The sequence below is a fragment of the Oncorhynchus kisutch genome, linkage group LG14 (genome assembly GCF_002021735.2).
Source record: "Oncorhynchus kisutch isolate 150728-3 linkage group LG14, Okis_V2, whole genome shotgun sequence".
Classification (NCBI taxonomy): domain Eukaryota; kingdom Metazoa; phylum Chordata; class Actinopteri; order Salmoniformes; family Salmonidae; genus Oncorhynchus; species Oncorhynchus kisutch.
Window position 1 is genome coordinate 89,642,019 of NC_034187.2, and position 25,204 is coordinate 89,667,222.

General features: G+C 42.8%; 1 protein-coding gene across 1 annotated transcript in view; it reads left to right on the forward strand.

Moving 5' to 3' along the window:
- The window catches only part of grhl2b (grainyhead-like transcription factor 2b), a 105,498-nt gene extending 80,575 nt beyond the window's left edge, over positions 1–24,923 (forward strand). The window contains exons 11-16 of the mRNA XM_031789180.1: positions 2,728–2,867; positions 13,675–13,712; positions 15,889–15,980; positions 16,317–16,402; positions 16,656–16,720; positions 22,624–24,923. Of these exons, the coding sequence (XP_031645040.1) occupies positions 2,728–2,867; positions 13,675–13,712; positions 15,889–15,980; positions 16,317–16,402; positions 16,656–16,720; positions 22,624–22,738 (536 nt within the window). The 3' untranslated portion in view covers positions 22,739–24,923. The remainder of the gene's footprint in view (positions 1–2,727; positions 2,868–13,674; positions 13,713–15,888; positions 15,981–16,316; positions 16,403–16,655; positions 16,721–22,623) is intronic.
- Positions 24,924–25,204: the final 281 nt, after the last annotated feature.

Sequence of the window (25,204 nt, forward strand, 5' to 3'; positions counted from 1 at the left end):
TGTAACCTGTACTGTTAACTGCACTGTTACCTGTACTGTTCCCTGTATTGTTACCTGTATTGTTACCTGTACTGTTACCTGTACTGTCACCAGCATTGTTACCTGCACTGTTACCTGTACTGTTACCTGTATTGTTACCTGTACTGTTACCTATATTGTTACCTGTACTGTTACCTGTACTGTTACCTGTATTGTTACCTGTACTGTTACCTGTACTGTTACCTGTATTTTTACCTGTATTGTTACCTGTACTGTTACCTGTACTGTTACCTGCACTGTTACCTGTATTGATACCTGCACTGTTACCTGTATTGTTACCCGTATTGTTACCTGCACTGTTACCTGCACTGCTACCTGTATTGTTACCTGTATTGTTACCTGTATTGTTACCTGTATTGTTACCTGTATTGTTACCTGTACTGTACCTGTATTGTTACCTGTGCTGGTACCTGTGCTGTACCTGTATTGTTACCTGTATTGTTACCTGTATTGTTACCTGTATTGTTACCTGTACGGTTACATGTACTGTACCTGTATTGTTACCTGTATTGTTACCTGTATTGTTACCTGTACTGTGACCTGTATTGTTACCTGTACTGTTTCCTGTACTGTTACCTGTACTGTTACCTGTATTGTTACCTGTATTGTTACCTGTACTGTTACCTGTATTGTTACCTGTACTGTTACCTGTATTGTTCCCTGTACTGTTACGTGTACTGTTACCTGTATTGTTACCTGCACTGTGACCTGTATTGTTGCCTGTACTGTTACCTCTATTGTGACCTGTATTGTTCCCTGTACTGTTACATGTACTGTTACCTGTATTGCTACCTGTACTGTTACCTGTATTGTTACCTGCACTGTTACCTGTATTGTTACCTGTACTGTCACCTGTACTTTTACCTCTAATTTTACCTGTATTGGTACCTGTATTGTTACCTGTACTGTTACATGTACTGTTACCTGTATTGTTACCTGTATTGTTACCTGCACTGTTACCTGCACTGCTACCTGTATTGTTACCTGCACTGTTACCTGTATTGTTACCTGTATTGTTACCTGTATTGTTACCTGTATTGTGACCTGTACTGTGACCTGTATTGTTACCTGTACTGTTACCTTTATTGTTACCTGTGCTGTTAACTGCACTGTTACCTGTACTGTTACCTGTATTGTTACCTGTATTGTTACCTGTATTGTTACCTGTACTGTTACCTGCATTGTTACCTGCACTGTTACCTGTATTGTTACCTGTACTGTTACCTATATTGTTACCTGTACTGTTACCTGTATTGTTACCTGTACTGTTACCTGTACTGTTACCTGTATTTTTACCTGTATTGTTACATGTACTGTTACCTGTACTGTTACCTGTACTGTTACCTGCACTGTTACCTGTATTGACACCTGCACTGTTACCTGTATTGTTACCTGCCCTGTTACCTGCACTGCTACCTGTATTGTTACCTGTATTGCTACCTGTATTGTTACCTGTATTGTTACCTGTATTGTTACCTGTATTGTTACCTGTATTGTTACCTGTATTGTTACCTGTACTGTTACCTGTACTGTTACCTGTACTGTTACCTGTACTGTACCTGTATTGTTACCTGTGCTGTTACCTGTGCTGTACCTGTATTGTTACCTGTACTGTTACCTGTATTGTTACCTGTATTGTTACCTGTATTGTTACCTGTGTTGTTACCTGTATTGTTACCTGTACTGTTACCTGTACTGTTACCTGTACTGTTACCTGTATTTTTACCTGTATTGTTACATGTACTGTTACCTGTACTGTTACCTGTACTGTTACCTGCACTGTTACCTGTATTGATACCTGCACTGTTACCTGTATTGTTACCTGCACTGTTACCTGCACTGCTACCTGTATTGTTACCTGTATTGTTACCTGTACTGTTACCTGTATTGTTACCTGTATTGTTACCTGTATTGTTACCTGTACTGTTACCTGTACTGTTACCTGTACTGTACCTGTATTGTTACCTGTGCTGTTACCTGTGCTGTACCTGTATTGTTACCTGTACTGTTACCTGTATTGTTACCTGTATTGTTACCTGTATTGTTACCTGTGCTGTTACTTGTATTGTTACCTGTACTGTTACCTGTACGGTTACATGTACTGTACCTGTATTGTTGCCTGTACTGTGACCTGTATTGTTACCTGTACTGTTACCTTTATTGTTACCTGTACTGTTAACTGCACTGTTACCTGTACTGTTACCTGTATTGTTACCTGTGCTGTTACCTCTATTGTTACCTGTATTGTTCCCTGTACTGTTACATGTACTGTTACCTGTATTGTTACATGTATTGTTACATGCACTGTTACCTGTATTGTTACCTGAGCTGTTACCTGTACCTTTACCTCTATTGTTACCTGTATTGTTACCTGTACGGTTACCTGTGCTGTTACCTGTATTGTTACCTGTATTGTTACCTGCACTGTTACCTGCACTGTTGCCTGTATTGTTACCTGTATTGTTGCCTGTATTGTTACCTGTACTGTTACCTGTACTGTTACCTGTATATTTTTCTAAGTGATTTAAAGTGCCAATCTGCACTTAAAACAATAAGAAAGTGGCCACCGTTTTTGTAAAATGCTGAGGGATTGGGCTGGAGATGTCCTTTTATGTGTGCTTACACAACACAGGTCTATATTTCCTTCGATGGAAATCCATGTGATCTCACTCCTGTTGTGTGTTCCAGGTAAGGATGGAGGACTAGGGGTGATAACTCTCCCTAAGAAGCCTGACACCACCTACTTCAAGACCATGACTGACCTGGAGGCCCAGCCTGTACTCTTCATCCCTGATGTCCACTTTGGAAACCTGCAGAGGGCTGGACAGGTCAGATACACAGGCACATCAGGAGTGTCTCCCAAATGGTCCCTATACGCTTATAGTGCACTTTTTAGGGAATAGGTTGCCATTTTGGACAGGAATAGGAAAGCTAATCATGTGAACCTTAAAAAAAATATATATATATATTTTCAACAACCAACATTAGCCTACAGATGAACGTAATGTGTTAGGCTGCAGTCTGTCAAGGGTCTGCTGTTCCTAAATCTAACATGAATGGTACTGTAGAATCAATGTCTGGCTTAGACTGTGTTTAAACAGAATGCTAGCTAAAACGGCCTTATTTTTCAGAGTGTCTATTGGAATCTGTAGGTTAGAATATGTCACAACTTCCTTCATCTGTCGCATCAGACCTTTGCTGATACATTATGGGTCTTACGATGCCTTGGTTAACTAATCAATGATCTGATATGGTCTAACGATGCCTTGGTTAACTTATCAATGATCTGATACGGTCTAACGATGCCTTGGTTAAATTATCAATGACCTGATATTGTCTAACGATGCCTTGGTTAACTTATCAATGATCTGATATGGTCTAACGATGCCTTGGTTAAATTATCAATGATCTGATATGGTCTAACGATGCCTTGGTTAACTTATCAACAAACTGATATGGTCTAACGATGCCTTGGTTAACTTAACAACAATCTGATATGGTCTAACGATGCCTTGGTTAAATGATCAATGATCTGATATGGTCTAACGATGCCTTGGTTAAATGATCAATGATCTGATACGGTCTAACGATGCCTTGGTTAACTTATCAATGATCTGATATGGTCTAACGATGCCTTGGTTAACTTATCAATGATCTGACATGGTCTAACGATGCCTTGGTTAAATGATCAATGATCTGATACGGTCTAACGATGCCTTGGTTAAATGATCAATGATCTGATATGGTCTAACGATGCCTTGGTTAAATGAACAATGATCTGATACGGTCTAACGATGCCTTGGTTAACTTATCAATGATCTGATATGGTCTAACGATGCCTTGGTTAACTTATTTATTTATTTATTTTACCTTTATTTAACCAGGTAGGCAAGTTGAGAACAAGTTCTCATTTACAATTGCGACCTGGCCAAGATAAAGCAAAGCAGTTCGACAGATAAAACGACAGAGTTACACATGGAGTAAAAACAAACATACAGTCAATAATGCAGTATAAACAAGTCTATATACAATGTGAGCAAATGAGGTGAGAAGGGAGGTAAAGGCAAAAAAGGCCATGATGGCAAAGTAAATACAATATAGCAAGTAAAATACTGGAATGGTAGTTTTGCAATGGAAGAATGTGCAAAGTAGAAATAAAAAATAATGGGGTGCAAAGGAGCAAAATAAATAAATAAATTAAAATTAAATACAGTTGGGAAAGAGGTAGTTGTTTGGGCTAAATTATAGGTGGGCTATGTACAGGTGCAGTAATATGTGAGCTGCTCTGACAGTTGGTGCTTAAAGCTAGTGAGGGAGATAAGTGTTTCCAGTTTCAGAGATTTTTGTAGTTCGTTCCAGTCATTGGCAGCAGAGAACTGGAAGGAGAGGCGGCCAAAGAAAGAATTGGTTTTGGGGGTGACTAGAGAGATATACCTGCTGGAGCGTGTGCTACAGGTGGGAGATGCTATGGTGACCAGCGAGCTGAGATAAGGGGGGACTTTACCTAGCAGGGTCTTGTAGATGACATGGAGCCAGTGGGTTTGGCGACGAGTATGAAGCGAGGGCCAGCCAACGAGAGCGTACAGGTCGCAATGGTGGGTAGTATATGGGGCTTTGGTGATAAAACGGATTGCACTGTGATAGACTGCATCCAATTTGTTGAGTAGGGTATTGGAGGCTATTTTGTAAATGACATCGCCAAAGTCGAGGATTGGTAGGATGGTCAGTTTTACAAGGGTATGTTTGGCAGCATGAGTGAAGGATGCTTTGTTGCGAAATAGGAAGCCAATTCTAGATTTAACTTTGGATTGGAGATGTTTGATATGGGTCTGGAAGGAGAGTTTACAGTCTAACCAGACACCTAAGTATTTGTAGTTGTCCACGTATTCTAAGTCAGAGCCGTCCAGAGTAGTGATGTTGGACAGGCGGGTAGGTGCAGGTAGCGATCGGTTGAAGAGCATGCATTTAGTTTTACTTGTATTTAAGAGCAATTGGAGGCCACGGAAGGAGAGTTGTATGGCATTGAAGCTTGCCTGGAGGGTTGTTAACACAGTGTCCAAAGAAGGGCCGGAAGTATACAGAATGGTGTCGTCTGCGTAGAGGTGGATCAGGGACTCACCAGCAGCAAGAGCGACCTCATTGATGTATACAGAGAAGAGAGTCGGTCCAAGAATTGAACCCTGTGGCACCCCCATAGAGACTGCCAGAGGTCCGGACAGCAGACCCTCCGATTTGACACACTGAACTCTATCAGAGAAGTAGTTGGTGAACCAGGCGAGGCAATCATTTGAGAAACCAAGGCTGTCGAGTCTGCCGATGAGGATATGGTGATTGACAGAGTCGAAAGCCTTGGCCAGATCAATGAATACGGCTGCACAGTAATGTTTCTTATCGATGGCGGTTAAGATATCGTTTAGGACCTTGAGCGTGGCTGAGGTGCACCCATGACCAGCTCTGAAACCGGATTGCATAGCAGAGAAGGTATGGTGAGATTCGAAATGGTCGGTAATCTGTTTGTTGACTTGGCTTTCGAAGACCTTAGAAAGGCACGGTAGGATAGATATAGGTCTGTAGCAGTTTGGGTCAAGAGTGTCCCCCCCTTTGAAGAGGGGGATGACCGCAGCTGCTTTCCAATCTTTGGGAATCTCAGACGACACGAAAGAGAGGTTGAACAGGCTAGTAATAGGGGTGGCAACAATTTCGGCAGATAATTTTAGAAAGAAAGGGTCCAGATTGTCTAGCCCGGCTGATTTGTAGGGGTCCAGATTTTGCAGCTCTTTCAGAACATCAGCTGAATGGATTTGGGAGAAGGAGAAATGGGGAAGGCTTGGGCGAGTTGCTGTTGGGGGTGCAGTGCTGTTGTCCGGGGTAGGAGTAGCCAGGTGGAAAGCATGGCCAGCCGTAGAAAAATGCTTATTGAAATTCTCAATTATGGTGGATTTATCAGTGGTGACAGTGTTTCCTATCTTCAGTGCAGTGGGCAGCTGGGAGGAGGTGTTCTTATTCTCCATGGCCTTTACAGTGTCCCAGAACTTTTTTAAGTTAGTGTTGCAGGAAGCAAATTTCTGCTTGAAAAAGCTAGCCTCGGCTTTTCTAACTGCCTGTGTATAATGATTTCTAGCATCCCTGAACAGCTGCATATCACGGGGGCTGTTCGATGCTAATGCAGAACGCCATAGGATGTTTTTGTGTTGGTTAAGGGCAGTCAGGTCTGGGGAGAACCAAGGGCTATATCTGTTCCTGGTTCTAAATTTCTTAAATGGGGTATGTTTATTTAAGATGGTTAGGAAGGCATTTAAAAAAAATATCCAGGCATCCTCTACTGACGGGATGAGATCAATATCCTTCCAGGATACCCCGGCCAGGTCGATTAGAAAGGCCTGCTCGCAGAAGTGTTTCAGGGAGCGTTTTACAGTGATGAGTGGAGGTCGTTTGACCGCTGACCCATTACGGATGCAGGCAATGAGGCAGTGATCGCTGAGATCTTGGTTGAAGACAGCAGAGGTGTATTTAGAGGGGAAGTTGGTTAGGATGATATCTATGAGGGTGCCCGTGTTTAAGGTTTTGGGGAGGTACCTGGTAGGTTCATTGATTATTTGTGTGAGATTGAGGGCATCAAGTTTAGATTGTAGGATGGCTGGGGTGTTAAGCATGTTCCAGTTTAGGTCGCCTAGCAGCACGAACTCTGAAGATAGATGGGGGGCAATCAGTTCACATATGGTGTCCAGAGCACAGCTGGTGGCAGAGGGTGGTCTATAGCAGGCGGCAACGGTGAGAGACTTGTTTTTAGAGAGGTGGATTTTTAAAAGTAGAAGTTCAAATTGTTTGGGTACAGACCTGGATAGTAGGACAGAACTCTGCAGGCTATCTTTGCAGTAGATTGCAACACCGCCCCCTTTGGCAGTTCTATCTTGTCTGAAAATGTTGTAGTTTGGAATTAAAATGTCTGCGTTTTTGGTGGTCTTCCTAAGCCAGGATTCAGACACAGCTAGAACATCCGGGTTGGCAGAGTGTGCTAAAGCAGTGAATAGAACAAACTTAGGGAGGAGGCTTCTAATGTTAACATGCATGAAACCAAGGCTATTACGGTCACAGAAGTCGTCAAAAGAGAGCGCCTGGGGAATAGGAGTGGAGCTAGGCACTGCAGGGCCTGGATTCACCTCTACATCGCCAGAGGAACATAGGAGGAGTAGAATAAGGGTACGGCTAAAAGCTATGAGAATTGGTCGTCTAGAACGTCTGGAACATAGAGTAAAAGGAGGTTTCTGGGGGCGATAAAATAGCATCAAGGTATAATGTACAGACAAATGTATGGTAGGATGTGAATACAGTGGAGGTAAACCTAGGTATTGAGTGATGAAGAGAGAGATATTGTCTCTAGAAACATCGTTGAAACCAGGAGATGTCATTGCATGTGTGGGTGGTGGAACTAATAGGTTGGATAAGGTATAGTGAGCAGGACTAGAGGCTCTACAGTGAAATAAGCCAATAAACACTAACGAGAACAGAAATGGACAAGACATATTGACATTAAGGAGAGGCATGCTTAGTCGAGTGATCAAAAGGGTCCGGTGAGTGGAGAGGTTGGTTGGTGATTTAGACAGCTAGCCAGGGCATCGGTAGCAAGCTAGCATAGGATGGAGGTCTGTTGTTAGCCACCTCCTGCGCTCCGTCAGTAGATTAGTGGGGTTCCAGGTGGTAGAGGGGATCAATCCAAATCACACAACAACAACAAAAATAAAACAATAGATATAGTTATAGAGGCCCAAGAAGAAAACATAATAATAATAATAATAATAAAAAATAATAAAAAAATGGTCCGATTGTCTATTCAGATAGCAGCCGGTAAGACAGCTAACGGTTAGCAGGCCGCAGATGGGCGTTCAGGTAACGTCGCGACGGAGGAGCCAGCCGAATAACTCCTTCGGGTAGATAACGTCGGCAGTCCAGTTGTGAAGGCCCGGTGGGGCTCCGCGAAGGCAGCAAAACGGGTCCGGATAGGCGACTGCAGCCCAGGTGCGATTGATGGAACTCAGGAGTGATTGACGGAGCTTGCTAGCTCCGGAACAATTTATGTTTGCTCCGGAATCGACGAAGGCCGATAGTCACACGGATAGCAGCTAGCTAGCTGTGAGATCCGGGCATGAATGTCCAGAGAGCAGTCGAAATCCAGGGACATGGAGAGAAAAATTGGTCCGGTATGCTCCGCTCCGAGCCGCGCTGCGCCGTACAGAACTGGCGATAGACTTTCGAGCCAAAGGATAGCCGATGACCACAAACCGTGGTTAGCTGAACACCAACGACTTGCCAGTAAAGGAGCCAACTAGCTTCTGAACTAGCTTCTGGATTAGCTACTGGCTAGTTTCAGGCCAGCCTCCTGGAGTTTCTGGCTAGCTTCTTGGAGGATTACAGATCTGAGGTAAATAATACTTTTTTATAAATATACATTGGTGAGGCGGGTTGCAGGAGAGTGTTTTGAAGATGAGTTGATGGAAAATAAAAATAAAATGTATGTGAAAAAGTTGTAAATATATATATATACAGGACACGACAAGACGAGGACAAAAGACGTCTGAACTGCTATGCCACCTTATCAATGATCTGATATGGTCTAACGATGCCTTGGTTAACTTATCGACAAACTGATACGGTCTAACGATGCCTTGGTTAACTTATCAATGATCCTATATAGTCTAACGACGCCTTGGTTAACTTATCAACAATCTGATACGGTCTAATGATGCTTTGGTTAACTTATCAACAATCTGATATGGTCTAACGATGCCTTGGGTAACTTATCAATGATCTGATATGGTCTAACGATGCCTTGGTTAACTTATCAACAAACTGATATGGTCTAACGATGCCTTGGTTACCTTAACAACAATCTGATATGGTCTAACGATGCCTTGGTTAAATGATCAATGATCTGATATGGTCTAACGATGCCTTGGTTAAATTATCAATGATCTGATACGGTCTAACGATGCCTTGGTTAACTTATCAATGATCTGATATGGTCTAACGATGCCTTGGTTAACTTATCAATGATCTGATATGGTCTAACGATGCCGTGGTTAAATTATCAATGATCTGACATGGTCTAACGATGCCTTGGTTAAATGATCAATGATCTGATACGGTCTAACGATGCCTTGGTTAAATGATCAATGATCTGATATGGTCTAACGATGCCTTGGTTAAATGAACAATGATCTGATACGGTCTAACGATGCCTTGGTTAAATGATCAATGATCTGATACAGTCTAATGATGCCTTGGTTAACTTATCAACAATCTGATATGGTCTAACGATGCCTTGGTTAACTTATGAAAGATCTGATATGGTCTAACGATGCCTTGGTTAACATATCAACGATCTGATATGGTCTAACGATGCCGTGGTTAACGTATCAATTATCTGATATGGTCTAACGATGCCTTGGTTAACTTATCAATGATCTGATATGGTCTAACGATGCCTTGGTTAACTTATCAACAATCTGATATGGTCTAACGATGCCGTGGTTAACTTCTGAAAGATCTGATACATTATCGGTAAAACGATGCCTTGGTTAACGTATCAACAATCTGATATGGTCTAACGATGCCTTGGTTAACTTATCAACAATCTGATATGGTCTAACGGTGCCTTGGTTAACTGATGAAAGATCTGATGCATTATCGGTCTAACGATGCCTTGGTTAACTTATCAATGATCTGATATGGTCTAATGATGCCTTGGTTAACTTATCAACGAACTTATATGGTCTAACGGTGCCTTGGTTAACTTTTCAATTATGTGATACGGTCTAACAATGCCTTGGTTAACTTATCAACAATCTGATACGGTCTAACGATGCCTTTGTTAACTTATCAACAATCTGATATGGTCTAACGATGCCTTGGTTAACTTATCAATGATCTGATATGGTCTAACGATGCCTTGGTTAACTTATCAATGATCTGATATGGTCTAACGATGCCGTGGTTAACTTATCAATGATCTGATATGGTCTAACGAAGCCTTGGTTAACTTATCAATGATCTGATACGGTCTAACGATACCTTGGTTAACTTATCAACAATCTGATATGGTCTAACGATGCCTTGGTTAACTTATCAACAATCTGATATGGTCTAACGATGCCTTGGTTAACTTATCAATGATCTGATATGGTCTAACGATGCCTTGGTTCACTTATCAATGATCTGATATGGTCAAACGATGCCTTGGTTAACTTATCAATGATCTGATATGTTCTAACGATGCCTTGGTTAACTTATCAACAATCTGACATGGTCTAACGATGCCTTTGTTAACTTAACAACAATCTGATATGGTCTAACGGTGCCTTGGTTAAATTATCAATGATCTGATATGGTCTAACGATGCATTGGTTAACTTATCAATGATCTGATATGGTCTAACGATGCCTTGGTTCACTTATCAATGATCTGATATGGTCTAACGATGCCTTGGTTAACTTATCAATGATCTGATATGTTCTAACGATGCCTTGGTTAACTTATCAACAATCTGATACGGTCTAACAATGCCTTGGTTAACTTATCAACAATCTGATACGGTCTAACGATGCCTTTGTTAACTTATCAACAATCTGATATGGTCTAACGATGCCTTGGTTAACTTATCAATGATCTGATATGGTCTAACGATGCCTTGGTTAACTTATCAATGATCTGATATGGTCTAACGATGCCGTGGTTAACTTATCAATGATCTGATATGGTCTAACGATACCTTGGTTAACTTATCAACAATCTGATATGGTCTAACGATGCCTTGGTTAACTTATCAACAATCTGATATGGTCTAACGATGCCTTGGTTAACTTATCAATGATCTGATATGGTCTAACGATGCCTTGGTTCACTTATCAATGATCTGATATGGTCTAACGATGCCTTGGTTAACTTATCAATGATCTGATATGTTCTAACGATGCCTTGGTTAACTTATCAACAATCTGATATGGTCTAACGATGCCTTTGTTAACTTAACAACAATCTGATATGGTCTAACGGTGCCTTGGTTAAATTATCAATGATCTGATATGGTCTAACGATGCATTGGTTAACTTATCAATGATCTGATATGGTCTAACGATGCCTTGGTTCACTTATCAATGATCTGATATGGTCTAACGATGCCTTGGTTAACTTATCAATGATCTGATATGTTCTAACGATGCCTTGGTTAACTTATCAACAATCTGATATGGTCTAACGATGCCTTTGTTAAATTATCAATGATCTGATATGGTCTAACGATGCCTTGGTTAAATGATCAATGATCTGATACGGTCTAACGATGCCGTGGTTAACGTATCAATGATCTGATATGGTCTAACGATGCCTTGGTTAAATGATCAATGATCTGATACGGTCTAACGATGCCTTGGTTAACTTATCAACAATCTGATATGGTCTAACGGTGCCTTGGTTAACTGATGAAAGATCTGATGCATTATCGGTCTAACGATGCCTTGGTTAACTTATCAATGATCTGATATGGTCTAACGATGCCTTGGTTAACTTATCAATTATCTGATACGGTCTAACGATGCCTTGGTTAACTTATCAACAATCTGATACGGTCTAACGATGCCTTTGTTAACTTATCAACAATCTGATATGGTCTAACGATGCCTTGGTTAACTTATCAATGATCTGATATGGTCTAACGATGCCTTGGTTAACTTATCAACAATCTGATATGGTCTAACGATGCCTTGGTTAACTTATCAATGATCTGATATGGTCTAAAGATGCCTTGGTTAACTTATCAATGATCTGACACGGTCTAACGATGCCTTGGTTCACTTATCAATGATCTGATATGGTCTAACGATGCCTCGGTTAACTTATCAACAAACTGATATGGTCTAACGATGCCTTGGTTAACTTAACAACAATCTCATATGGTCTAACGGTGCCTTGGTTAACTTCTGAAAGATCTGATTCATTATTGGTAAAACGATGCCTTGGTTAACTTATCAACAATCTGATATGGTCTAACGATGCCTTGGTTAACTTATCAACAATCTGATATGGTCTAACGGTGCCTTGGTTAACTGATGAAAGATCTGATGCATTATCGGTCTAACGATGCCTTGGTTAACTTATCAATGATTTGATATGGTCTAACGATGCCTTGGTTAACTTATCAATGATCTGATATGGTCTAATGATGCCTTGGTTAACTTATCAACGAACTGATATGGTCTAACGGTGCCTTGGTTAACTTTTCAATTATCTGATACGGTCTAACAATGCCTTGGTTAACTTATCAACAATCTGATACGGTCTAACGATGCCTTTGTTAACTTTCAACAATCTGATATGGTCTAACGATGCCTTGGTTAACTTATCAATGATCTGATATGGTCTAACGATGCCTTGGTTAACTTATCAACAATCTGTTATGGTCTAACGATGCCTTGGTTAACTTATCAACAACCTGATATGGTCTAACGGTGCCTTGGTTAACTGATGAAAGATCTCATGCATTATCGGTCTAACGATGCCTTGGTTAACTTATCAACAATCTGATATGGTCTAACGATGCCTTGGTTAACTTATCAATGATCTGATATGTTCTAACGATGCCTTGGTTAACTTATCAACAATCCGATATGGTCTAACGGTGCCTTGGTTAACCGATGAAAGATCTGATGCATTATCGGTCTAACGATGCCTTGGTTAACTTATCAACAATCTGATATGGTCTAACGATGCCTTGGTTAACTTATCAACAATCTGATATGGTCTAACGGTGCCTTGGTTATCTGATGAAAGATCTGATGCATTATCGGTCTAACGATGCCTTGGTTAACTTATCAATGATCTGATATGGTCTAACGATGCCTTGGTTAACTTATCAATGATCTGATATGGTCTAATGGTGCCTTGGTTAACTTATCAACAATCTGATACGGTCTAACGATGCCTTGGTTAACTTATCAACAGTCTGATATGGTCTAACGATGCCTTGGTTAACTTATGAAAGATCTGATACATTATCGGTCTAACGATGCCTTGGTTAACTTATCAATGATCTGATATGGTCTAACGATATCTTCGTTAACTTATCAACAATCTGATATGGTCTAATGAGGCCTTGGTTAACTTATCAATGATCTGATACGGTCTAACGATGCCTTGGTTAACTTATCAACAATCTGATATGGTCTAACGGTGCCTTGGTTATCTGATGAAAGATCTGATACATTATCGGTCTAACGATGCCTTGGTTAACTTATCAACAATCTGATATGGTTTAACGATGCCTTGGTGAACTTATCAACAATCTGGTACGGTCTAACGATGCCTTGGTTAACTTATCAATGACCTTTGTAGAGAATCTAGAGATGTGTCTAGAAGAAAGGTCAGTTTGTAGACGCTTGGTTTTCTCCTCTTGTAACCAGTCTGAGAGTTTTTAGGGCCACATCTTTTATTTACTTTTTACAGATTGTCAAATATATGCCTTTAAGCTATTTGAAGGAATGATACATAACATATTTAGATTTCTGTTTCATTACTTATATGTATATTTGCCTATGTTATGTACATACTTAATGCTGACGTTGGCAATGTGCTATTCTTTCCCAGGTATTTGCCTTTAACACAGAAGAAATTGAGAGAGGAGGGTGAGTGTTCACATGTGGATACATTCACATGCAAATATCCACTGAGTGTACAAAACATTAGGAACACCTTCCTAATATTTAGTTGCACCCCCTTTTGCCCTCAGAAAAGCCTCAATTCGTTGGACATGGACTCTACAAGGTGTTGAAAGCGTTACACAGGGACGCTGGACCATGTTGACTCCCATGCCTCCCACAGTTGTGTCAAGTTGGCTGGATGTCCTTTGGGTGGTGGAACATTCTTGATACACACGGGAAAGTGTTGGGCATGAAAAACCCAGCAGCGTTGCAGTTCTTGACTCAAACCGGTGCACCTGGCATCTACTACCATACCCTGTTCAAAGACACTTACATCCTTTGTCTTGCCCATTCACCCTCTGATTGGCACACATACACAATCCATGTCTCATTTGGCCCAAGGCTTAAAAATCATTCTTTAACCTGTCTCCTCCCTTTCATCCACACTGATTGAAGTGAATTTAACAGTGACATCAATAAGGGATCATAGCTCTCACATGGATTCCCCTGGTCAGTCTATGTCATGGAAAGAGCAGGTGTTCCTAATGTTTTGTGCACTCAATCTAAACCTCACATATGTAAAATGGGACCAACTCAATCCCACACATACAGTTGAAGTCGGAAGTTTACATACACCAAACGCATTTAAACTCAGTTTTTCACAATTCCTGACATTTAATCTTAGCAAGAATTCCATGTCTTAGGTCAGTTAGGATCACCACTTTATTTTAAGAATGTGAAATGTCAGAATAATATTAGAGAGAATGATTTATTTCAGATTTGATTTCTTTCATCACATTCCCAGTGGGTCAGAAATGTACGTACACTCAATTAGTATTTGGTAGCATTGCCTTTTAAATTGTTTAACTTGGGTCAAACATTTGGGTAGCCTTCCACAAGCTTCCCACAATAAGTGGGATGAATTTTGACCCATTCCTTGTGACAGAGCTGGTGTAACTGAATCAGGTTTGTAGGCCTCCTTGCTCGCACACGCTTTTTCGGTTCTGCCCACACATTTTCTATAGGATTGAGGAAAGGGCTTTGTGATGGCCCCTCTGTTGTCCTTAAGCCATTTTGCCACAACTTTGGAAGTATGCTTGGGGTTATTGTCCATTTGGAAGACCCATTTACGACAAAGCTTTTAACTTCCTGACTGCTGTCTTGAGATGTTGCTTCAATAAATCAACGTCATTTTCTTTCATGATGCCATCTATTTTGTGAAGTGCACGAGTCCCTCCTGCAGCAAGGCACCCCCACAACATGATGCTGCTACCCCCGTGCTTCATGGTTGGGATGGTGTTCTTCGGCTTGCAAGCCTCCCTCTTTTTCCTCCAAACATAACGATGGTCATCATGGCCAAACAGTTCTATTTTTGTTTCATCAAACCAGAGGACATTTCTCCAAAAAAGTACAATCTTTGTCCCCATGTGCAGTTGCAAACCGTAGTCTGGCTTTTTTATGGCGGTTTTGGAGCAGTGGCTTCTTCCTTGCTGAGCGGCCTTTCAGGTTATATCGATATAGGACTCGTTTTACTGTGGATATAGATACTTTTGTACCGGTTTCCTCCGGCATCTTCACAAGGTCCTTTGCTATTGTTCTGGGATTGATTTTAACTTTTCGCACCAATGTACGTTCATCTCTAGGAGACAAACTAAATAGCACGTTTGGCTAATAAAGCCAATAAAACGGCAACTTTCCTCTCCGACGCGGTCACTGGATCTGCAGTGTTTAGCGTGAATGCGGTCACTGGATCTGCAGTGTTTAGAGTGAATGCGGTCACTGGATCTGCAGTGTTTAGAGTGAATGCGGTCACTGGATCTGCAGTGTTTAGCGTGAATGCGGTCACTGGATCTGCAGTGTTTAGAGTGAATGCGGTCACTGGATCTGCAGTGTTTAGAGTGAATGCGGTCACTGGATCTGCAGTGTTTAGCGTGAATGCGGTCACTGGATCTGCAGTGTTTAGCGTGAATGCAGTCACTAATGTTGGAACTTGCTTTTAAAATGTGTATTGCAGCCAAAGCGTGATCGAGTTGAATCCCAGCCTCTGAGCAAGCCCTCTTGTTGGTTGTGTATCCCATCTTTGATGTGTGATGAGTGTGTGTGTGTGAGTTAGAGGTCTGACTGGTCTGTTGCTTTTGTTGTTGTTGTGTCCATCATGCAGGAGTGTGTTGGTTAAGAGGATGTTCAGACCGTCAGAGGATGACCTCTCACCTCCTTCCCACAAACAGATCAAAGAGGAAACACACAAGAGAGGTACCAGTCCATATAACCTCTACACAGAGCTACCAGTCTGTATAACCCTACAGAGAGGTACTAGTCTATATAACCTCTACAGAGAGGAACTAGTCTATATAACCTCTACAGAGAGGTACCAGTCTATATCACCTCTACAGAGGTACCAGTCTATATAACCTCTACAGAGGTACCAGTCTATATAGACTCTACAGAGAGGTAGCAGTCTATATAGACTCTACAGAGAGGTACCAGTCTATATAATATCCTACTATAGTACTATAGGAGCGCTGCTTCACAGATAAGCCAAAACAACTTCAGTGGCATAACATCCTGAATGTGTCCATCTCTCCACAGTCCTGCTGTATGTGAGGAAGGAGTCGGATGAGGTGTTTGATGCTCTGATGCTCAAGTCTCCAACCCTGAGAGGCCTGATGGAAGCAGTGAGTATCTCTAAAAAAAGATGCTCTATTTAAACCGATCAGAATCAGCAGGGCAGCCAGATTAAGAGGAGGCAAAGTGCAAAAGGAGAAGTTGGGGAGGAAAGCCCTGTTTATGGGGTTAGACCACCTGACCAGAGGGCCTCCACCAGTTAGTCTCTATCATCTGGATGATCCAGGTTATCCTCTCTGGTATTGGTTAATCGCATCCACAGCTTGTTCATGGAATCTAAATAGCATTGTCTTTCATTCACAGATATCAGAGAAGTATGGAGTTCCCACTGAGAGGATAGCCAAGGTCTACAAGAAAAGCAAAAAAGGGTGAGAATGGAATTCTATTGAACACGGCATTAGAATGAAATAATATTGAGAACGGCATTAGAATGGAATTCTATTGAGCACAGCATCAGAATGGTTTCTATTGAGCACAGCATCAGAATGGAATTCTATTGAGCACAGCATCAGAATGGAATTCTATTGAGCACAGCATCAGAATGGAATTCTATTGAACACAGCATCAGAATGGTTTCTATTGAGCACAGCATCAGAATGGTTTCTATTGAGCACAGCATCAGAATGGAATTCTATTGAACACAGCATCAGAATGGAATTCTATTGAGCAAAGCATCAGAATGGAATTCTACTCAACACGGCATCAGAATGGAATTCTATTGAGCACGTCATTAGAATGGAATTCTATTGAGCATTGAATTAGAATGGAATTCTGTTGAACAAGGCATTAGAATGGAATTCTGTTGAACGTGGCATTAGAATGGAATTTTACTCAACACGGCATCAGAATGGAATTCTACTGATCACGACATTAGAATGGAAATCTACTGAGCACATAATTAGAAAAGAATTCTACTGAGCACGGCATTAGAATGGAATTCTACTCAACACGGCATCAGAATGGAATTCTATTGAACACGGAATTAGAATGGAATTCTATTGATCACGGCATCAGAATGGAATTCTACTGAACACGGCATCAGAATGGAATTCTATTGAGCATGGCATTAGACTGGAATTCTTTTGAGCACGGCATCAGAATGGAATTCTTTTGAGCACGGCATTAGACTGGAATTCTTTTGAGCACGGCATCAGAATGGAATTCTATTGAGTACGGCATTAGACTGGAATTCTATTGAGCACAGCATCAGAATGGAATTCTGTTGAACACGGCATCAGAATTAAATTATATTGATCACGGCATTAGAATGGAGATCTATTGAACACAGCATCAGAATGGGAATCTGTTGAACACAGCATCAGAATGGAAATCTGTTGAACACGGCATCAGAATGGAATTCTGTTGAACATGGAATGGAATTATACTCAAAACGGCATTAGAATGGAATTCTATTGATCACGGCATCAGAATGGATTTCTATTGCTCACGGCATTAGAATGGAAATCTATTGAGCACATAATTAGAACGGAATTCTACTGAGCACGGCATCAGAATGGAATTGTTTTTTTTGTTTTTTTTTCACCTTTATTTAACCAGGTAGGCTAGTTGAGAACACCTTTATTTAACCAGGTAGGCTAGTTGAGAACAAGTTCTCATTTGCAACTGCGACCTGGCCAAGATAAAGCATAGCAGTGTGAGCAGACAACAAAGAGTTACACATGGAGTAAACAATTAACAAGTCAATAACACAGTAGAAACCAAAGGGGGAGTCTATATACAATGTGTGCAAAAGGCATGAGGAGGTAGGCAAATAATTACAATTTTGCAGATTTAACACTGGAGTGATGAATGATCAGATGGTCATGTACAGGTAGAGATATTGGTGTGCAAAAGAGCAGAAAAGTAAATAAATAAAAACAGTATGGGGATGAGGTAGGTGAAAAAGGGTGGGCTATTTACCAATAGACTATGTACAGCTGCAGCGATCGGTTAGCTGCTCAGATAGCTGATGTTTGAAGTTGGTGAGGGAGATAAAAGTCTCCAACTTCAGCGATTTTTGCAATTCGTTCCAGTCACAGGCAGCAGAGTACTGGAACGAAAGGCGGCCAAATGAGGTGTTGGCTTTAGGGATGATCAGTGAGATACACCTGCTGGAGCGCGTGCTACGGATGGGTGTTGCCATCGTGACCAGTGAGCTGAGATAAGGCGGAGCTTTACCTAGCATGGACTTGTAGATGACCTGGAGCCAGTGGGCCTGGCGACGAATATGTAGCGAGGGCCAGCCGACTAGAGCATACAAGTCGCAGTGGTGGGTGGTATAAGGTGCTTTAGTGACGAAACGGATGGCGCTGTGATAGACTGCATCCAGTTTGCTGAGTAGAGTGTTGGAAGCCATTTTGTAGGTGACATCGCCGAAGTCGAGGATCGGTAGGATAGTCAGTTTTACTAGGGTAAGCTTGGCGGCGTGAGTGAAGGAGGCTTTGTTGCGGAATAGAAAGCCGACTCTTGATTTGATTTTCGATTGGAGATGTTTGATATGAGTCTGGAAGGAGAGTTTGCAGTCTAGCCAGACACCTAGGTACTTATAGACGTCCACATATTCTAGGTCGGAACCATCCAGGGTGGTGATGCTAGTCGGGCATGCGGGTGCAGGCAGCGACCGGTTGAAAAGCATGCATTTGGTTTTACTAGCGTTTAAGAGCAGTTGGAGGCCACGGAAGGAGTGTTGTATGGCATTGAAGCTTGTTTGGAGGTTAGATAGCACAGTGTCCAAAGACGGGCCGAAGGTATATAGAATGGTGTCGTCTGCGTAGAGGTGGATCAGGGAATCGCCCGCAGCAAGAGCAACATCATTGATATACACAGAGAAAAGAGTCTGCCCGAGAATTGAACCCTGTGGCACCCCCATAGAGACTGCCAGAGGACCAGACAGCATGCCCTCCGATTTGACGCACTGAACTCTGTCTGCAAAGTAATTGGCAGTCATCCGAAAAACCGAGGCTCCTGAGTCTGCCGATAAGAATATGGTGATTGACAGAGTCGAAAGCCTTGGCAAGGTCGATGAAGACGGCTGCACAGTACTGTCTTTTATCGATGGTGGTTATGATATCGTTGAGTACCTTGAGTGTGGCTGAGGTGCACCCATGACCGGCTCGGAAACCAGATTGCACAGCGGAGAAGGTGCGGTGGGATTCGAGATGGTCAGTGACCTGTTTGTTGACTTGGCTTTCGAAGACCTTAGATAGGCAGGGCAGGATGGATATAGGTCTGTAACAGTTTGGGTCCAGGGTGTCTCCCCCTTTGAAGAGGGGGATGATTGCGGCAGCTTTCCAATCCTTGGGGATCTCAGACGATATGAAAGAGAGGTTGAACAGGCTGGTAATAGGGGTTGCGACAATGGTGGCAGATAGTTTCAGAAATAGAGGGTCCAGATTTTCAAGCCCAGCTGATTTGTACGGGTCCAGGTTTTGCAGCTCTTTCAGAACATCTGCTATCTGGATTTGGTTAAAGGAGAACCTGGAGAGGCTTGGGCGAGGAGCTGCGGGGGGGGCGGAGCTGTTGGCCGAGGTTGAAGTAGCCAGGCAGAAGGCATGGCCAGCCGTTGAGAAATGCTTATTGAAGTTTTCGATAATCATGGATTTATCAGTGGTGACCGTGTTACCTAGCCTCAGTGCAGTGGGCAGCTGGGAGGAGGTGCTCTTGTTCTCCATGGACTTCACGGTGTCCCAGAACTTTTTGGAGTTGGAGCTACAGGATGCAAACTTCTGCCTGAAGAAGCTGGCCTTAGCTTTCCTGACTGACTGCGTGTATTGGTTCCGGACTTCCCTGAACAGTTGCATATCACGGGGACTATTCGATGCTATTGCAGTCCGCCACAGGATGTTTTTGTGCTGGTCGAGGGCAGTCAGGTCTGGGGTGAACCAAGGGCTGTATCTGTTCTTAGTTCTGCATTTTTTGAACGGAGCATGCTTATCTAAAATGGTGAGGAAGTTACTTTTAAAGAATGACCAGGCATCCTCAACTGACGGGATGAGGTCAATGTCCTTCCAGGATACCCGGGCCAGGTCGATTAGAAAGGCCTGCTCACAGAAGTGTTTTAGGGAGCGTTTGACAGTGATGAGGGGTGGTCGTTTGACTGCGGCTCCGTAGCGGATACAGGCAATGAGGCAGTGATCGCTGAGATCCTGGTTGAAGACAGCGGAGGTGTATTTGGAGGGCCAGTTGGTCAGGATGACGTCTATGAGGGTGCCCTTGTTTACAGAGTTAGGGTTGTACCTGGTGGGTTCCTTGATGATTTGTGTGAGATTGAGGGCATCTAGCTTAGATTGTAGGACTGGCGAGGTGTTAAGCATATCCCAGTTTAGGTCACCTAACAGAACAAACTCTGAAGCTAGATGGGGGGCGATCAATTCACAAATGGTGTCCAGGGCACAGCTGGGAGCTGAAGGGGGTCGGTAGCAGGCGGCAACCGTGAGAGACTTATTTCTGGAGAGAGTAATTTTCAAAATTAGTAGTTCGAACTGTTTGGGTATGGACCTGGAAAGTATGACATTACTTTGCAGGCTATCTCTGCAGTAAACTGCAATTCCGCCCCCTTTGGCAGTTCTATCTTGACGGAAGATGTTATAGTTGGGTATGGAAATCTCTGAATTTTTGGTGGCCTTCCTGAGCCAGGATTCAGACACAGCAAGGACATCAGGGTTAGCAGAGTGTGCTAAAGCAGTGAGTAAAACAAACTTAGGGAGGAGGCTTCTGATGTTGACATGCATGAAACCAAGGCTTTTTCGATCACAGAAGTCAACAAATGAGGGTGCCTGGGGACATGCAGGGCCTGGGTTTACCTCCACATCACCCGCGGAACAGAGAAGGAGTAGTATGAGGGTGCGGCTAAAGGCTATCAAAACTGGTCGCCTAGAGCGTTGGGGACAGAGAATAAGAGGGGCAGGTTTCTGGGCATGGTAGAATATATTCAGGGCATAATGCGCAGACAGGGGTATGGTGGGGTGCGGATACAGCGGAGGTAAGCCCAGGCACTGGGTGATGATGAGGGAGGTTGTATCTCTGGACATGCTGGTAGTAATGGGTGAGGTCACCGCATGTGTGGGAGGTGGGACAAAGGAGTTATCAGGGGCGTGAAGAGTGGAACTAGGGGCTCCATTGTGAACTAAAACAATGATAACTAACCTGAACAACAGTATACAAGGCATATTGACATTTGAGAGAGACATACAGCGAGGCATACAGTAATCACAGGTGTTGAATTGGGAAAGCTAGCTAAAACAGTAGGTGAGACAACAGCTAATCAGCTAGCACAACAACAGCAGGTAAAATGGCGTAGACTAGGCAACGGGGCCAACAGATAGAACAAACAAGCAGAATGGAGTACCGTGATTAATGGACAGTCCAGCGTGCATCAGCTATGTAGCCAAGAGATCAGTGTCCAGGGGGCAGCGGTGGATGGGGCAGGAAAGCTGGCCTGGCGAGTGTTATCCAGGTAAAAAAAACAACTAACAATGACTAAATAGCTTGTAGCTAGTTAGCTGGTTAGCTTCTGGAGGTTCTTGAGTGTGTTCTAAAAATAAATAATAGCGATTCCGTATCACATTGGGTGAGGCAGGTTTCCGGAAGGTATAAACAAATTAAAAGTCAAAAGAGATGGAAAGTAAATATGGGTCCGGTGAGCGTTTGAGACGCGGCGATTCAGGCGGTTAGCAGGCCTGTGCTAACAAGCTAACAGTTTGTAGGCCCGGGCTAGACAAGGTAGCAGTTAGCGGGCCGGAGCTGGACAAGCTAGCAGTTAGCAGGCCGAATTAGCAAGCAGGGAGATAGCGAGGGCTAGAGAGTTAGCCTTTGGGGGACGTCGCGATGGGGTGAGTCTGTTTATTCCTCTTCATGCGATGACATCGGTAGACCGGTCGTGGGCCCGGGTATTGTAGCTCAGGAGTATGCTATGGTGGTAGCGCAGGTGCTACGGCCGGGCTAGCTTCAAGCTAAGTGGGTGGAAACGCTAGCCAGGAGTAATCCGAGGTTGCGGTTTAGCTAGATAGCTAGTTGCTGAAAAATTCTTTACTCAAACTGGTGTGAGAAGGACAAATATCCAGGCATGAATGTCTGTATTCCTCTGTGTTTGTGAATGTTGGGGTTTAAACATTTGCAGGACAATCAATCAGTCAATCAATCAATCAGCTAACTCTCCCCATTGTCCCTTGTCTGATCCTTTTGAACATGGAATCAGCTAACTCTCCCCATTCTCCCTTGTCCGATCCTTTTGAACATGGAATCATCTAACTCTTCCCATTGTCCCTTATAGGATCCTGGTGAACATGGACGACAACATCATAGAGCATTACTCTAATGAAGACACCTTCATCCTGAGCATAGAGAGCTACGCTGACGCCTACAAGGTCACACTCACCGAAATATGATGTCTGAAGGACTCAGTCTAGGGCCGGTGGGACGGTACAGGAGGACAGGACAGTACAGGAGGACAGGACAGTACAGGAGGACAGGACAGTACAGGAGGACAGGACAGTACAGGAGGACAGGACAGTACAGGAGGACTGAGTGTAGGGTCGGAGGGACAGGACAGTACAGGAGGACTGAGTGTAGGGTCGGGGGGACAGGACAGTACAGGAGGACTGAGTGTAGGGTCGGGGGGACAGGACAGTACAGGAGGACTGAGTGTAGGGTCGGGGGGACAGGACAGTACAGGAGGACTAAGTGTAGGGTCGGGGGGACAGGACAGTACAGGAGGACTAAGTGTAGGGTCGGGGGAACAGGACAGTACAGGAGGACTTAGTGTAGGGTCGGGGGGACAGGACAGTACAGGAGGACTGAGTGTGGGGCCGATGAGGGACCGGGACCAGAAGCACCGGTTCCAATCCAAGCGCCAATGCCGTTTAGCAAACTCCAGGCGTTTACATTTATTGGATGACATGAAAATAGAGCTCTTTGGCCAGACTTCGAAATGAGAATGTATGAGCAGAAAATAACCTCATACCTACTGGAAAGTATGGTGGTGGATCTTTGATGTTTAGGGGCTATTTACCTTCCACTGGTCCTGGAGCCCTTGTTAAGGTCAACAGCATCATGAACTTTACCCAGTACAAGGACATTTTAGCCAAAAAACCTGGTTGCCTCTGTCAGGAGGAGGAGAGGATCTTCCAGCAAGACAAAAACCTCAAGCTCACAAAATACACAAAGAAATTGTTAATTGGCCACAAAATCAACAGCAATGGACATCTTAGTCTCCAGACTTGAAACCCACTGAAAACCTGTGGTTTGATTTGAAGGGGGCCGTCCATAAACCCAGTCAAACGATATCAAGGATCTGGAAGGATTCTCTAAAGAGGAATGGTCTCAGATCCCTCCCAATGTGTTCTCCAACATAAAACATTTTAGAAAAAGGGCTGTTATCCTCACAAGGCGAGGTATTGAAAGCAAGCTCTAGCCAGAGGCGACATACAGACAGAGTACACAACACTACAGACATAGTACTCAACACTACAGACATAGTACTCAACACTACAGACATAGTACTCAACAGAGTACACAACCCTACAGACAGAGTACACAACTCTACAGACAGAGTACTCAACCCTACAGACAGAGTACTCAACCTTACAGACAGAGTACTCAACACTACAGACAGAGTACTCAACACCACAGTCAGAGTACTCAACACTACAGACAGATGGAATATGAACCGATCTCTTCACAGCCTACATGATATAGTTATAGTGTGTTAGTCCCTCAATGGAACAGGTAGAATCCTTGGATCCTGAGTGTAGGGATGTTTTATTTGTTACTTAAACCTGTCAGACCCCAATCTAATGAGCTTTAACTGTCAATATAATTATTTTGCTATTGTATGTTGAGCATGTATAGTTTTACATGGTTTTGCGAAATGACAATGGCTAGTTGATAAAAGGGCTATTTACATTTACCTGTTAGTCAATTAGCAGATGCTCTTATCCAGAGAGACTTACAGTTAGTGCTTTTTTTACACCATTTTAACGATACACTTCTCGTTAATCCAACCACAGTGTCCGATTTCAAAAAGGCTTTTCGGCAAAAATTCAATAATCTGAGAACAGCATTCATGCACAAATCCAAGCCATACAGTTACCTGCCAAATTGTGGAGTCAACTAAAGTTATAAATAGCATTATAAATCTTCACTTGCCTTTGCTGATCTTCGTTGGAATGCACTCCCAGGACTCCCACTTCCACAAGAAATGTTTGTTTTGTTCGATTACGTCCATATTTATGTCCAAATACCTCCGCTTTGTTCGCGCGTTTAGTTCACTATTCCAAATGCACAATGCCCGAGCGCAAAATCCAGAAAAGTCAAAAGAGTTTCATTACAGTTTGTAGAAACATGTCAATCGATGTTTACAATCAATCTTTAGGGTCTTTTTATAATAAATCTTCAATAATATTCCAACCGGACAATAGCGTATTCATTACAGAGGAAAAAGAAGGCACGGCGCGGTGACCGCGCAGTGAACAACTGATTGGCCTCAGCCTAGTCCACTTGTTGAAACAGCTCTTATTTGACCACCTTCCACAATAGAAGCCTGAAACAACTTTCTAAAGACTGTTGACATTCACTGGAAGCCTTGGGAAGTGCAATCTGGCCCCATAGGCACAGCGTATTGGATAGGCAATCACTTGAATGTAACTACAAACCTCAGATTTCCCACTTCCTGGTTGGATTTGTCTCAGGTTTTCGCCTACCATATGAGTTCTGTTATACTCACAGACATTATTCAAACAGTTTTAGAAACTTCAGAGTGTTTTCTATCCAATACTACTAATAACATGCATATATTAGCATCTGGGACAGAGTAGCAGGCAGTTTACTCTGGGCACCTTATTCATCCAAGCTAC